This window comes from Pomacea canaliculata, linkage group LG11 (assembly GCF_003073045.1).
Source record: "Pomacea canaliculata isolate SZHN2017 linkage group LG11, ASM307304v1, whole genome shotgun sequence".
Taxonomy (NCBI): Eukaryota; Metazoa; Mollusca; class Gastropoda; order Architaenioglossa; family Ampullariidae; genus Pomacea; species Pomacea canaliculata.
Genome location: NC_037600.1, coordinates 9,552,679 through 9,569,443, shown reverse-complemented (window position 1 = coordinate 9,569,443; position 16,765 = coordinate 9,552,679). Strand labels below are relative to the sequence as shown.

The window sequence follows — 16,765 nt, the reverse complement described above, 5'->3', positions numbered from 1 at the left end:
CTTTTGTACTGTTTGTCACTCACTCACTCACTCACTCACTCACACTCACTCACTCACTCACTCACTCACTCACTCAGGGAGACGTCACATAGTTTATTGCAATTCTGATCGCTGTGCTTAGGTTTGTTGTCAAAAGGCACTTTGCAGATACATTCTATTCGATCACGGTTTACACATCATACTTCCGTTCTGCAGGAAATGAGTTTTCGTTATTAGATCTACGTAAATAACTTTATATTAGATGTGTATAGTCTGTTGATTGGTATATGTTATTAAAGGTAGCAGAACAAGAACATACAAACAGATATAGAGCTCAGCCAACACCTCAAATAAATGGCGTGGGAAGATGGTCGGCTGTCGGTTGGGAGGCGAGAGGTCAAACTCCATGTTGACAGTTAACGACAAAGCATCGATTAACATTTTTCAGGGGCGCGGCTGCCCCACTTGCCTCCTCTCCCTGTTGCCTCCGCCATTGCCTCAAGTTCACCTGACTGTTTGAATCCAGCCAATAAAGATTCAGTCACCACACTACTCACAAGAGCCTAATTGAAGATAACTATTCGGTATTTGTCACGGAATTAAACATGCGAGTACGAGCTTGGTGATCGCTGATAGGGCAAAGGCCAAGTTAAATAAATGACCTTGTGTAAAATTGATTTCTCAGAAAATAGTGGGGATAACATTTTCTCATAAATCAGAAGTGTACCATGGGAGGCTACTAATCCAGTGCAAAGCTTTTTTTCTAGGCATCGTTGCCTCCCTTTTCACAAACCCGTACAAAAATCTGTCACCACCTTTCTCGTCAGCAACTTCTTCTGAGAGCAGACAAGTGGTGTAGATGTTTCTGGTTCTTCCATACCAAGTGGTACACACTCTGTGTAAGTCCGTCCTTCAGTGTACTCTACACGGTGGTCGAAGCAGGGGCGGACAGAATGAAATTGCCTGGGCTAACATCCGACTTACATTTTATAAGTTCGCCACCACCTGGCATCATTGCTTTTATCGAGTGAATGTCTCAAGTCATCAAACTGAACGACCTGTAGGTAGGTAAGAGCATGCTTGTAGCGCGAAATAAGACGAGACATGGAGAGTATACGAGGGATGAAAACAAATAAATAACATGCAAACGAAGAGAGGACAAACAACACTACTGGCGAATAAAAGACAAATACAGAAAACGCATAAAGGAACCAAATAACAAATAAATACTTAAATATTTAACCTTTGTCCTAGATTTGGACACAATTCTTGGAGGCATCAGTAACTAGCAGCGAAGCCTAAATTTTATAGCGTTCTTTGAAGCCTAGCTTTAGTTTTCTTTTTCCTCATGAAGTCCTTTCCTTTTGCTTTTATTTGAAAGAAAATATATCTAACCCCTCACAGCCGCTAGCCTGGGTACACCATCCCTCCTATCGTCAGGCCTGCATACACCCACACAAGTGCGCGCGCGCTCACACACACACACACGAAAGCAGCGCTGTTTACAGGTGCGCCGCTGCCGTCCCAGGTACAAAAGACAACAGGTGAGGGCACAAGAGCAGTACAGGTCACTGTCGTCTCAAGCTGATGTCTGTAATAGTCAAGGGTGTCCTCTCCATCAACATGAAGCTGTGTCTCCTCATCTGTGTGGTAATCGCTGGCACTTTGGGTAAGTTTATCTTTAACCCCAATACCCGATGTTCTCTCTCAAGTCAAAGCAATCATAAATTTTAGGATTAAGCCTACAACTAAACTTTGTTTTCATATTTAAGACGCGGTTTTAACCGATTCAATCTATAAAAAAAATTAACGAAAGTTTGACACTTGGCAACGATTTTATATCATCGTCAAGTAGAACCTCTGCCAAACGTGGACGATTGTCACCAAGACAGTTTCCAGACTGTAGGTTCGGATCTCATCTCTGGCACAAATCATTTCTTTCTGAATGTGGAATTTATATTTGAGGGTGGACTTGCTCAGTTGTTGACACAGCTTTACATATAAATTAATTCTTTTGTGATTCTGGTGATGTGCTTGATCAGCATTTGAATCTCTTTTTCTTTTCCTACAACAGTCAACCAGTGAATCCACATCATCCACATCATCCACATCATCCATACAAATTGCTCGCCTTTTACACGTCACTCTTCAACCAGTCTATTTCAGCTTTCTTTGTGATGACGTGGCTAACTAAGCTCAAGAAAAAATATTTTTAAATTCATGAAGATAATGAAGCAAATGAAAACTTCTGGCAAGTCTCCGGAAGCAGAAATCACACTGACATGAGCTTGCAAGGGTCAAAGGGCGTAGGACTCTGGGGTTAGGAGGGTAAAACTTTGATGACGTAAGACGTCAACAAGTTTCGTACTTGATGACGTTACAGTGATGTCAAAATAAAATGTGTCAACATCCTGGTCTGAGCTGCTTTCGATTAATTGAATTTAAAAAAAAACAACATCGAGGGCAAATTTAAGATCCTCTTTCGGAGGAGCTCCTCACGTGCGCACTCCTTGGTCCGAATGATTGACAGCTGTAGTAATAATAAATGTCACAGGCAGGGTTAACACCTAGTCGTAAACAAGTTGCCCTGCATCACTTACAGGGATGTGAATGACAATATAATTCGAGCAAAATATCCGGGTGAAAATGATCGGTCGTTTTGCTCGTGTGACTAAAGCTTCTCGGTCATGGAGACGGATGCAAGTTGGTATAAATTATAAAGTCAACTGTCTACTCCGACACGTGCTTAAAGTACAGAATACATCAGTAGGTAGCAAGCATGATGATTCCTTCATTATAATAAATAAGTAAATAAACTACGTCGAGAGCTGCAGAAAAAATAATATTAGCTGATGCATGGTAGGGTTCAAAGGACGTAGAGTTACTTTGCAGTAGACAAAAGGAGGAAAGTCTCCTCTGACTGCAGTCTGTATGACGTTTCTTCTAACAATTTGAATCGAATAAAGAAAGAAAGAAATGAATAATGATTTTTGAATAAAATTTATTACAGTGTCTTGACTGAAAAATAACTATTTTTGGAAAATATTCGATAACATTAAAAAATTCTTCATTACCTACTTCAACAATTAAATCTCGCACAAAGCGAAGGCGTTCCAAAAAACTTAGCTTTTATATTGACTGTTACATGGCTGGGAGATGTGTGTGTGTGTGAGCGCGCACTTTAAAATGTACAGAAATAATTTTGTGCTTTTTTTCTTTGCTCTCTTCCTGTCATTATAGCTTACAGGGTCACTAAATCTGTGGAAAAGTATTTTTCTGCCTCGAAGTATTGTTTATATGAGAGGTACTACTCTTGAGTATGTGAAATCTTAGTACACTCACCATTTCGTTTTAATTAAAAGCTGATTAATTAGGCGGCATTTTGATGCCATATGTGCTCCGACGAGATCAGATAGTGATGTGTGTGAATGAGTGTCAGCTTTTCCCTAGATACACCTTTCCAAACATAAGCTCTGTATACTCACCTAGCAACTAATGCGATGATGTGTGACAAACTTACTCTATTTAAAGACCTAATTAAAGATTAAAGTCAAGATATCGGATGTCGAAATGACTCACATAAATTTGGTCTTATTTGTTTAATGGAGTCAACTTCCTCGCTCGGTCGAGCATGCTTATCTGTTTTTATTTGCGTGGAGAAGTGTATTGTCGGAAAACGTGGATCCAAGGGAAAGGTGAAACCTGACGTACATCGTCTCTGTCTATGTGTTTGTCTTTCTGTGTTCGTTTATGTGTTTGTACTCTCGGGTGCCAGGCGTTTAAAAAAGGCTTGATTAAAGTTAACACGTTGATTCCCTGTAACAGGTGAAAGAGCAGGACAGTGTCCAGAACCTTCTGGACTCATTACTGATTGCCGTTTTGATCCTAAGGTCAACTGCATCTTTGACTCCGATTGTGCAGCAGGTCAGTCTACACCTTTGTGAAGTGGAATATGTGTGTGTGTGTGTGTGCACGCGCGCCTGTGTGTGTCTGTATGTACGTATGCTTGTAGATACAAGCAATATTCATGATACAAATCCTTGTTGTGACGTCACAGGATTGAAATGCTGCTCAGAGGGTTGCGGCAAGGTGTGTAAGGTGCCGCTGCAAGTTCACTCAGGTAACGTGAAATAGAGGGACACCAGTGAGCATGCGCAGGAACAATGTACGATCATATCCTTCCATGATTGTTGACCTTTTATTCTCTTGACATCGCACTCTCTTAAAATATTGTTTTGACAGGTTCGTAAAGAACAGAAGCCATTAAATGTTGTTGCTTGCTACAGTTTTAACCCTGTGATCTGACACAAACTAGTAGCTATAGATAGGAGAAGAAAAATCGACAGGCCATGTGATAATTCTCGTGGATCCAATCGCTTTCTCTTCTATCTCAGGAAGGTGCCCCAAGCCCAGCGGGATGGTTGGCCCCTGCGTGATTTTGCCCAACAGCTGCAGCAGTGACGCCTCGTGTGCCCCGACGAGAAGTGCTGCAGTGAGGGATGCGGCAAAGTCTGCAAGAAAGCTGTTTAGCCCTCGAAATTATAAGTTTACCCTCATGTGAACATGCTGAGGTGGAAAATTAAAAACTACTGAAGATGCGAAATGTTCCACGCGTTGCTTTTGTACGTTTGGACTCACTCACTCACTCACTCACTCACTCACTCACTCACTCACTCACTCACTCACTCACTCACTCACTCACTCACTCACTCACTCACTCACTCAGGATGACGTCGCATAATTATTGGCAATGCTGATTGTTGGGCTTAGGTAACATTAGTAAAGTGTCAGTGTGTTCCACCCGAGTTTAGCACGCAGTTATTTCACCCTGAATAGAAGTTAAGATAGACGCCATCGAGTTTGCGGCGACCAAATACCAAATATCTTGCTTACCTTAAACATTTTTAGCGACTTTTTAGCTTATGAGAAAATTATTATTGGAAATGGTTGCAACAAGCAGTGCAATTAACGTCATCGGTCCCTCGCTACTACAATTCAAGATGCAGTCGCAACACAGGTTCCACTGTTGTAAAGTGTATAGACAGTCTCAGACACAAGGACCATATGGATGCACACACACCCACGAAAGGCAGCGCTGTTGACAGGTGCGCCGTTGCCGTCCCACATAGCCTCAGACACATGACCTATTGGCCTATTTGCATGCACATACACCCACACAAGTGCGCGAGCTCGCGCGCACACACACACATATGAAAGGCAGCGCCGCTGCAGTCCAAGGTATAAAAGACAACAGGTGAGGGTACAAGAGTAGTACTGTCACTGCTGTCTAAAGCTGAGGTGTGTGATAGTCAACCTTGTCCTCTCCATCAACATGAAGCTGTGTCTCCTCATCTGTGTGGCCATTGTTGGGGCTTCGGGTAAGTTTGTTTTAAATCCTAATACCCCGATTCTTCTCTCATTGGCCCTAACCTAAGCTTTGTTTTCGAATTTAAAATCGCGCATTTCGATGTCAGAGTTTACAAGGTAAAAAAGTATTCACGAAAATTTCAAAACGCCCTATAACAATTTTAATGTAATGGCCGTGTAGAGCCTTTGCCAAAGGGGGTCTCGAACTTGGTCTACATTTTCTCGAGCCTGTAGCCTACAGCATTACAACAAATAAACTTCCTTTTAACGCCCGCACCTGTCACTTAATCAATTAGAACATAAATAGAAAACACCTGTAATTCTGCTATATATTGTTTGCATTTTGCAAAACGGAAGAAAAAATATTCTCTGAGAATGTGCCTTACCATATTGTATGATGAATTATTAAGGTGTTTTGTGAGGTGCCTGAGGGTTCTTGCTTCTTTGTGTTAGAATGTATCTGGATATTATTTCTCTCTCTCTCTCTCTTTTTTGTGCGCGTCTGCGCAGAAAACTGCAATTTTTTAAAGAGTAAAATCAAAATAGGTATTTCATGAACATTTCTTAATGTACATAATTGTTGGATAGTTAAAATTGGGTTTTAAATCTTTTGGTATGCATATCATCGTCATCTTAAGAGATGATAGAAAACTGACTCACTGCCCTGTCCTTACAAACACTATTTGGTCATGCGCGATTAAACATTCTTCTGTGTAGACGTTGTTCATACAGCATTTCTTTTTCATTACTGCTCATGAGTTGTTTCTCTGCTGATCCAACTAGAGAAATAACGAAACCAGATTGAAGACAGGATAGCAGTACTTTATCTTTGCAAGGTAGTGACCCCTGACAAAGGGTCAAATATTGGGATATGACAGTTTTCTTTATAACGTCGTGGCTGATTCACTTTCAAAATTATTTTTAGATGCATTAAGATAATGAAGATAAGGAAAACATATGGACAGGTTCTCTGGGACTGAAATCACGTAGACCTGAGTTTTCAAAGGGACAAATAAACTAAATCAATCTGCTCTCATGTCTGAGCCACTGAGTGCACGGATGATGTACAGACACACCATTGAACAGAAAACACGCAAATTAAGGCAACATTTACATCCATTTTCTGTGGAGCACCTTATGTACACATGTACTCCTTTGGTCTCCGAATGATTGGCAGATGGAGTTAGAAAAATAGGCCAAAGTCGTAAACACGTTGACCGACATCACTGAGAGGATCTCATGACATCTCATCCGAGCAGACGATCCGGGAACATGGCTGGTCGATTCACCCGAGTGACGAAAACTTTCAGAGACGGATGCAGGCTGGTTAACTATAAAACCAGTTGTCTGCTTTGGGACATAGGCAGCATGAGTCATTAAATATAATAATATATACACCGCGAAGGAGAAATATATATTTATTGACACCCGACTACGATATGGTCCAAGGGAAGTAAGAAAAATTTGTTGTTAACAGGAGGAAGCTTGGTTGTCTCCTCTTACAACATTTTGTGAGGCCCTTCTGAAAGTCGAGTGGATGAATAGATAATGAAATAAACTCTTTAATTGCACACATTAACAAACATCTCATGTACAACACCAGATGTTGCATAAATCGTAACGTTTGACTGCTATGTGGTTGAGAGAGAGAGAGATGGTGTGGGTTTTTTTTCCAGACAAGCTCGTATCAAAATGTACAGAAATAATGTGCGCTTTTTTTTCCTTTATTTTCCAATATAGCTTACAGCGTCAGGAAGGCTGTGAGTAAGTATGAAGATTTTTTTTTGGCTCAAACGAACTGATTTTACGATATTTGCTTCTCGTGACTATGTGAAGACTCGGTACACTTTGCTCTTTCACAATTAATGTCTTGTAAATTAGAAGCCCCAGTCGATACCCGACAACAAACTGAACTTAGTTAATATGTGGAAACTATCGTCGCTGATGTGATTCTTTATTAACACTTCGAAAAACTGTAATTAGCGGACTAACAAATAAACTAAAGCCGACATTTGAGTTTGTTTAGCAACGTCACAACATTTCTATTTCTTAAAATAAACTTCTCCAAATGAAATGGTGGTTAAATTCAAAATATCGGATTCACATGACACAACTGAAATATCGGTCTTATCTCGTTTCCTCTTTAAGGAGAGTTCCGCATTTTGCGCATGAGTATCTGTCTTGGCCTGCGTGGGTTCAGGGTACATTCAGGGAATGGTGGATCTAAGGGAAAAGTGAAACAGTGACGTGCATCGTGTGTGTGCGCGCGCATTTGTGGACTATGTGTGCGTCTCGTGGTTTTCTCTCACACTCACATTTGAAACAGGTGAAAAAGAGGGGCAGTGTCCAGAATCTTCCGGTTTGGCCGGCATCTGTATCTTCATCCCTGGGGTCAACTGCTTGTCGGACTCCGAGTGTGCTTCTGGTCAGTCTGGACTCTCGTCTGTGTTAGAAGTGTGTGTGTGTGTGTGTGTGTGTGTGTGTGTGTGTGTGTGTGTGTGTGTGTGTGTGTGTGTGTGTGTGTGTTATGTGGTGTGCGTGTGTGTATGAGACAGAGTGAGAGAGAGAGAAAGAGAGAGAGAATCACTGAGGTCTGAAAGCCACAGTTTGTAATTAATTTGTCTGAGAACTCTAGACTGTTATTACTGTGAGCGCACGTCACGATGCAAATATTATTTTTGGTGACGTTGAGCACGTTTTTGTGACGTTACAGACTTGAAATGCTGTTCTGAAGGATGCGGCAAGCAGTGTAAGAAGCCAGTGGCTCTCGCCACAGCTCACGCAGGTAGGTGCTCTTTACTTTAGATGAACTAAAGTGACGCCAGGGAATATGAGCGATGAATACGCGATTAATTCATTAATTACCGACCTTTCATTCTCTCTACCTTTCGGAGTCAACTGAGGGGAAACAGTACACCTTTAGAATATTTCTTTAACAGGTTTGTCAAGAACATAAGCCATTAAATGTTTCTGAAGCAAGCCGTTAGTTAACGGTGCGATAACAAAGAATGGACCTATGATATTTCTCGTGACTTCAATAGCTTGCTGTTGTATCTCACTTTGTTCTCAACAGGAAGCTGCCCAAAGCCCAGTGGGATGGCTGGCATCTGTATGATTCTGCCAAACAGTTGCAGCGGTGATGACTCGTGTGCCTCAGACGAGAAGTGTTGTCCTGAGGGATGCAACCTCGTCTGCAAGAAGGCCATTTAGCCATTTGAGTTCGAAGGAAATGCTCGCCATGTGAATGTACTGAGGTGGAAGATTAAAAAGGTTAAAGATGCGAATGCTTTTGTGCTGCTTGTCAGTCAGTCACTCACTCACTCATTGGATCGTCTCTTTTAACTTGACTCAATTTCCAATTTCCAATTAATCATCATTTTCTTTTTTGAAACAATTCCTTCTTGGGTCTTTACCCCTACACCCTTTGATTTTCGATACATCAATTCAACAGAAATTTATTTATTATCTGTTGCTGTCGCTTTCAAAATTAGAATAATGTACATCAACTAGGAATCTGATACTTTTGAAATTATTCTTAATTATAGTAGGTCAAAAGTCAGGGTGGATTTTTTATTACATTGATACTCTTGGTTTCTCTCCTTGTATTTATGAAAATCTGAATCATGATGAACTATAAAAAAATTTTGTATTAAATTTGCATAGTCTTTTTTATTGCTTAAATGTTTGTATATAAAAAAAAAAATAGAAAAAATTTACTACCAGGTATAGAACTCAACATCTGAAATTCAGTTTATCTTATTGTACGGATCCAGCCCATAATATAACATCAGTTACTACGTTAATCACAGTAACTGAGACAAATATTTTGTTTATGACATGGAATTAAACTCTATGAGTATGAACATAACGATGGCTGTGCAGAAGACTCAAATTTTTGAAATGGAGAAAGGGAGGCTACTCATCTAGTGTGAAATATTTTTCTTTGCATGGTAGCCTCCCTTCTCTCGACTAAGTAGCATCGGAGACGCGGATAGTCGCGTGGTCAGAGCGTTGGCTTAAGAACTGAGAGCGTGTGAGGCGATGATAATTTCATTTGATAATTTCGTCACCAGCTGATATCATTGCTTTTATCGAGTGTTACATCTGAGGTCATCGATGTGAATGTAAAGAGGTTAGAGCCGCGGTCAGGCAAGCGGTCATAATCTATGTTATCCAAGCCTACAGCATTACATATAAGGCTTATATTGTCAGTTGTGTGATGGAGGAAAATAGGGTCAGCTTTTAGGGTACCAGAGGATAACAGAGGTGAGCGGATCAATCATGAGAAGAAAAAAAATCACAAGGAGAAAGGAGTTCAACAAGTATTCCTCAAAATCATCTGACATAATTGAAGTGTCGGTGATGTGGATCATGTGTTAGGGTCACAGGTTAAGATATTTCCTGTACAGAGTGTACATCCCTTACTCGACTATGCAGGTGCATCTCGTGCAGTGTGATAACAATGTTATTTATAGTAACTGACGACAACTGAGGTTCTGTCATTACTAAAGACAAGAGACAGATTTGAGAAGATGCAGCAACTCAGTGTTGGAGCCAATGGACGACCTGCTTCTTTTCATCTGCGGATGCGTCACAGCTGATCTACCCAACGTTGATTAAACTTACCTGTTAGTAGGCAGATTTACTTGTAAATACACAGATTTTTCTTTTGTATTGAATTGTTGTCTATGCAATTATGTTGAAAACGGACGGTCTATTTAAACTATAATTCGTGTCTCAGACCAGTCAGTGCAGACGGAAATGTATGGAGTCCGGAGCAGGTACTTGACCTTAGTTGGACTTCTGAATATTGGTGATGGGGAAGCGAGGTAACAGATGTCTTTCCGCTCTGTTACATCCGTGAATTCAGCTCATCATTGTTGGTGGAATGGGACACAGTGCTCTCCACTGTGGTCTTTCCTGGCGACTGAATACGTATCCGCCTGTCGATCTTTGTCCTTTGTCCTTGTACATCTCAAAGTCTCTTCAAGATAACTTCCTATAGAATCCGAAAGTCCGAAAACAAACACACACACACACACACACAGGCGGGGAGAGAGAGAGATGTACATAGTTATATAGAGAGAGCGAGAGAGAAAGAGAGGCTGAGGAAGGAGAAGAATGCATATCGGTTTTAACCTCGTTTGAGAAACCTTCGTTGAAATTTCTTGTCCAGTGTTGCATCCATCGTCTCTCCTTCTCCCCCTTCATTATCTTCAGTCTCTGATTGTATGGACTCCTTGGTTGGGTATTGCGATGGAGCTTGAATTCAAGGAACGAAGCCCCAGCTGCCACAGTTTCCGTGCGACTGTAAAGGTGCAGCATACCTAGGTCATAAATAAATCATTCATTCAGAGGCATTACCTCTTGATCGAACACCCGCCTAATACTTCGATGTAATTTAGGATTTGGCTATCGATAAGTTCTGCTACTGGCAGATAAATGAATTGCTGCATGCGCTAGCTACAACAGAAGTCCGAGAAAAAAAAACATATCAAAACACAGAACAAAAACAGCCACACCGCTAACTTCAAAGGCAGGACAGTTATTAGGTGCAAGTAAGCCAACGCACAAGTGTGTGTGTGTGTGTGTAATAACCCTGTTAACCTACCGTATTCATATTTTTAAGACTTTGTAAATGAAATAGCAAGTACACGTAAACCAAATATGAAATCTGAGATAATCTGGATTTCTTCCAAGTAGCGAGCAGACTTTGATAAACATCTCATGTACCTATTCGAGCTTGCTAAGTAACTATCTATGTCTGATCGTCACAATCAACAGCACAGACACAAAGAATTTCAAGTCATGATGGATGACGATCACGTCAGCAGCCCCGTTATCTGGATGACAGACTAGCGGAAAACTCAGTTCCTTGATGTGTGTTCGCTTTTGCAAATAATGAGATTTTTTTTTTAGGCTTAGACGAGGTCATTCCGGGAGATGTTTGGGTCATAATGAGTGTAATCAGCGCTGATGTTGCATTTGACTCATTCCTCATTTGAGTGTTTTTTTTTGCTCTCATTAGGCTGTAACAACGATGACATTTATACCTACCATATCTGTGTAGGGGTCTGATTTTTTTTTTGTACGTAGTGCCTATGGAGGGGTTGTCTTTTTTATAATGTGTAGGCAGGTTTCATGAAGTGCTGTGAACCTTCCCATGGTTGGGGAACAGCACTATTTTAAGTTCTTTGATGATGATGATGATGATGAGGAGGAGGAGGAGGAGGAGGAAAGTGAGTTGAAAGAGCAGTATTATTTGTGTTTTTAAGAAATGACCTTCCCCACTCAAACACAATGAACATTGTATACAGGTCAGACCCAGTTTGACCGACCACTGAGTTCCGTGAACAGAAAGCCCCGCATAAACAAGGTTGAAAAGTAAGGTATTCGGCACTTGGAGCAAACGGACCAATACGAGTGCGGTATACAACTTCCCGGAAGCTCTAACCGGATGCAAAAGTATTTACAATAAAAACCTGAAATGGAAAACTGGGAACACATCCTATTGTAACATGACATATATCCTTATCACATCAAAACATTGTCCACCAGCCAGAACAGGCGCACTTGTCAGCAAAGATGTCCATAGTTCTAAAGTGAGGGTAAGGTATTGCCCTGGGGAACATGGGGAACGACAAGACAAGAGTCTTGAGTCAAGTTTGTCCAGACCCTGCAGATGTTCTTTTACCCCTGTGGCAATAGTTATAAAGTGGTAACAAAGATGCCCTGGGGATAAAGAAACATGAGATGGGAATAGCTTTGTAACTACGAAAGCAAGATGCTTTTCCTCGAGTTCTCCACGTTGCCCAGGGGAAGCAACTTACTCTTGCTTCATGACTACGGCCCCTGCTGGGGATATTAATTTTATAACTGAATCATGATTTGGAATAAACAGTAAAGACTGATATGCATCGCTTCACACATAAATATTTTCCTGCCATAAACATGTCAGTCTTTTTGTCCCTTCCATGAACCTAACTTGAGCCCAGCCATCATGAAGCTACCGCCATTCTCTGACAATAAACACAATAAAAATAACAACAGCAGCCTCGCCATATTTCAGCCTGGTTTTCCCGTGTTCTTAGTTTTATTATCTGCTTCTGTATTTTCCCCTGGCTGGTTATGATTACTTTGCAACCTTACATTATTATATAGAAATGTGTGTGTTTGTGTATTTGTGTGTTTGATATATATATATGAACAAATCGCAGATGTTGACAACTCTTGATGACGTGTCTGTGAGAAAACCAAGACACAAACTTCTAGCGTGGAGTAATACACACGTGTGTATGTTAACATACTTTTCTACAACACAACTTACTCATACATTTTCCATGGAAAATTTTACTGATATAAACTATATAAATATAAGTGTGTGCTTGTAAAATTTTTCTTAACAGAAGGTGACTTACAGAAATAATTTTGAGTCGAGCTGTATCGACCTTCATGTATCCCTCTCCTACACTTTACGGGGCTGAGGGACTCAGTGGACATTTTCATGCATTGGAAAGGACTTACTAATCATTCATGCAATCCCCCGGACTGTAGCTGACCCGCCTGCTGACTGGCTGCATAGTGTATTGCATGTCACATGGAAATCGTGCATTGTATTGAAAGAAAGGTCCTTAACGATCTCTCGATGTGGAGCCAAACAGCCTTGGCGTTGGCACAAGCAGTAAGCTCTGTTGTAGAAACCATTGTCTTCGTGGTGCCAGCTATGCATGAAAAGTTTTAGAACTGCAGACACGCAAACTGTGGTGTGCGTTCAGCTGAAACGCAGAGGAAGCGTGTGCTGTGGTCGGTCTATTTGCCCAACACACACACACACACAAATATATATAAGCAAAACAACGTACAAAGCACAAAGCACAAAACTTAAAACATAAAACAAAACATAAAACACAAAACACAAAACACAAAACACAAAACACAAAACACAAAACACAAAACACAAAACACAAAACACAAAACACAAAACAAAACATAAAACAAGAGTGCTCAATACAAATGACAATGCTCGACGATGAACTGTGGAAGAGCTCGCACCTAGGCAATGACCAAAATGGCCGATGGACTGGTGTGGAAGAGATGTAATGGAGACGGACAGACCAAAACCCTCAATATCAAGCATTGAGGCTGTGACTCTCTACACAGAAGCCTATGGAAGACTACAAGAATGAATTTTGCATAGCGCTTTCTCTTTTGATATATTTCTCAATATAACCCTTACTAACCCGTTATTGCTGACATCAAACAATGTCAGTAGTGTCACTGAAAGAATTATTGCCAATGCCATTGTAAATGACAGTATCAATACCATCGTCAACTTCAATGTGTTAGAGTAAATGTTACTGTGACATTAAATGTCATTATTGATGACAATGTTCTAGTGTATTACAATTTGATCATTTATTTTTGCACTTATTATGTATTTATATATTTGTTTTCTTACTATATGCTTGTAAAACATTATCTTGTGGGATAAGAAAGTTAGCGTTAAGGTTTTTCTAAACTCCGTAGCCTTTAGTGAGTTTTTAAATAGTTTTCGTGAGCTTCTACACTGAGAACATTCGATGTCCGGGAGGAAACGCTGCACCCTGCCGTTTGAGACTGAATAGCAACTGATTTAATAGTAACACAAGCAGGGCTTTGTAAGGAGACGTGAATAGCTGCAATCATTTGGGCGCCAACTAAGCTAGACACAAACGATATTGTTCTGTCTGTAAGATCCATTTCCCACTATGACACCATCAAAAATGGTTTAAAAGCATTTCTATGTTGGGAAAGAACTCGACAACTCACAAGTCAAGATTGCTCATTAGGTGTATTTGTGTACAAACGTGACGTCATGATTTTGAGCTTCTTCTGTAGAATAGAAGGAGTGTATTCATCCAAATTTGGGTAAAACAGTATCTTGCTCTAACTTTATCCCTTCATTGCAGAAAAAAAATGCAACCAACTAATCTTGTAAAGTGAATTGTCATCTGTTGAGGATTTGTGATATCACCGGACTTTAAGTGCTCTCAATAAAAATTCCCCCAGAAACAGAAACTTGAGCATACCTCCCCCGCTGCGATTTTTGGTCCCTTGCTGGTCTACAAGGCTAAAAGACATGAAATCGTGTTAATGGCGTGCAGTAATTTCCCCGCTTGTGATTAGCTGTTCGATGAAAATGGTTGTCTAGGCACCCACTCTTCAAGCACTAAAGCAATAAAATTCTCAGACACAGTCCGTCGGCTCCAAAACAATGGACGTGTACTTGAACGTTTCCGGGTAGAGGGGTGGATGGAAAACCTAACTTAGAAATCGGTTTGAACAGGGTGTGACCCCCTGTAGTGCAGATAACATGTTTGAATCGTTTTGTCAGTGAAGAAACATGTTACTGGCAGTGGATCAGATTTTTGCAGGTGGATCGGCAGGGTGGCTGGTTAACAGAAAGATTTGAAGGCAGGGGGGACTAGCAAGCAGTCAAATACACGAACAATTGATCAGGCAAACAAACACACAGTCATGATGGTAAGCAGACAGAAACATAAATAAAATCCTCGAACTCAGTGTGAAGCATATCCCTATCATTACTAAAGTCGGTTTTGACAAGACGAGTTTAACTGTCAAGCCATGTGCGTTGAAAGTCAAACCTCTTCCTAGTCCCACTTTTTCAGAAATGCTTTTGACCTGTGAACTCTCTGCCTATTCTTCTTTTATTTCTTCGCGTGGTTTGTACTAGGAACAGACTAGAACTCTTATCCAAGAGGATCTTGAGACACTTGATATCATGACACTTGGAGAGAGAGAGAGGACAAACACAGAGTGAGTGTCAATGATGTCTGTTGTAGTTCACCAGTCCTGCTGGTCGGGGGGAAGCCCTGGCTGTTACTGAAGTGGAAGAGAATATGAGGAAGTTGCAAATCCGCAAGTGTGTTTTCTGTCAGTCTGAAAACCCCTTCATATTCGAAAATTGTTTTTGAAACTGAGTCGATTTCTTCCCATAAACATTTTTTCAGCATAAACACACACACATACACATCGAAAGAGCGAGAGAAAGAGGAAAGACTGGTATAATGGACTTGTAGCCCGCTAGGTGGCAGTGTAGCTGTCATTTTGATACCCCTGTAATCGAAGGTACACGTGAGTATAGAATATGTGTGTGCTGGTATCCAGGATTTGTAACAGTATCAGCTGTAACGTGCATTACCTAACCCACTCTCCAGAGTTTTCAAGGTACGTCAGCACGGGCCCGTGTCCTTGTAACACAAATAACACTAATTTATTTTTAAGTCTCTTCTTTCGTTCAAGAACAAAGCAAGTGACGTGACCTCAGAGAGCAAGGTCACTGCAGGTCTGAAACTGACACCGAGGGCATTGACGTCAGTGTGAGGTGTTTCAACCTGAATGACGTCTGCTGCACTACGTCACCTGCACACACTTGATTAAGCTCGTTTATTATTGCCTACCTTTCCATTTGAAGAAATAGCAGACCTGGAAAGAAAGAAAACACTTTATTTTGTGCTCAAATCCAAAAGCTCATCTTTAATTTCAGTAGCTAGTGGTTGGTGTGCTGGCAGGTGGACCTCGCAACCTCGATGGAAAATAACAGAAGCAGCGGAAAGAATGGATTAAACTTCGAGTTTCTTAGTTATGTTTACAAAACTCTACAACAACCTTTAGGCATTATATTTACTTATATATTATTGCATATTGTCATTTACTTTGAGAAATAAAAAAAAGTTTACAAAAGAAAAAAAGGAGAAAAATTTAAAGCCTGAATCCTAGAGTTCAAAGGAAATACTACAGAACTGTTTAAGCCCTACTGGGACACAAAATACTTCAAATCTGTACCCAGGGCTATTATCATTCTTTTTTCCACCACCCGTTCCCCATTCACCCCTATCCAATCAGTTTTCGATCCGCTGTTTGATGGATTTCAGCTGTAAAAGTCTTAATGACTTTTCTAGTCTTGGCGACCGACACTACAACAACTACCACCACCACCGATCCGTAGAAGCACAAACCTTCGAAATAATTTATAGCTCCACAATATTTGTTTCTGAGAAATGTTTGCCTCGGAGGTAATTGTGAGCTAAAACAGTGCAATCTATTTTGGAATAATTGCTTGAGCTGTTACTTGACACTGAGGCCAGGACTCCGATAATGAGACTAATACGAAGACGGAAGAAGTCATGAAACACACAACACCATGCATATCCTTGTTGGTAAATATGCCAAACAGACACGCACGCATACACACAAATCCACGTTACTGAAAATATAATTGTGACAAGTTGGTACCAAGATAAACTTGCAAACAGGTGCACTCACATGATAACATGAATGACATGACACTAGTCCGCTGACCCTTGAATCAGATGAAAATGCGCTCATCTCTCTCTCTCTCCATCCACCCCAAACTATT

The 16,765-nt window shown here is 40.7% G+C and overlaps 2 protein-coding genes across 2 annotated transcripts; both read left to right on the top strand.

The window, feature by feature from the left end:
- Nucleotides 1-1,493: 1,493 nt before the first annotated feature.
- LOC112575611 (WAP four-disulfide core domain protein 2-like) lies at nt 1,494-4,577 on the top strand. Its single transcript, XM_025257588.1, has 4 exons — nt 1,494-1,648; nt 3,805-3,903; nt 4,037-4,099; nt 4,374-4,577. The coding sequence occupies exons 1-4, from the start codon at nt 1,567-1,569 to the stop codon at nt 4,538-4,540; spliced, it is 411 nt and encodes a 136-aa protein (XP_025113373.1). The 5' UTR covers nt 1,494-1,566; the 3' UTR covers nt 4,541-4,577.
- A 648-nt stretch (nt 4,578-5,225) lies between these two features.
- On the top strand, nt 5,226-8,630 carry LOC112575612 (WAP four-disulfide core domain protein 18-like). The gene is made up of 5 exons (XM_025257589.1): nt 5,226-5,357; nt 7,087-7,110; nt 7,673-7,771; nt 8,060-8,131; nt 8,420-8,630. Exons 1-5 carry the CDS (start codon nt 5,312-5,314, stop codon nt 8,554-8,556), a joined length of 378 nt encoding a protein of 125 aa, XP_025113374.1. The 5' UTR covers nt 5,226-5,311; the 3' UTR covers nt 8,557-8,630.
- The last annotated feature ends 8,135 nt before the right edge of the window (nt 8,631-16,765 follow it).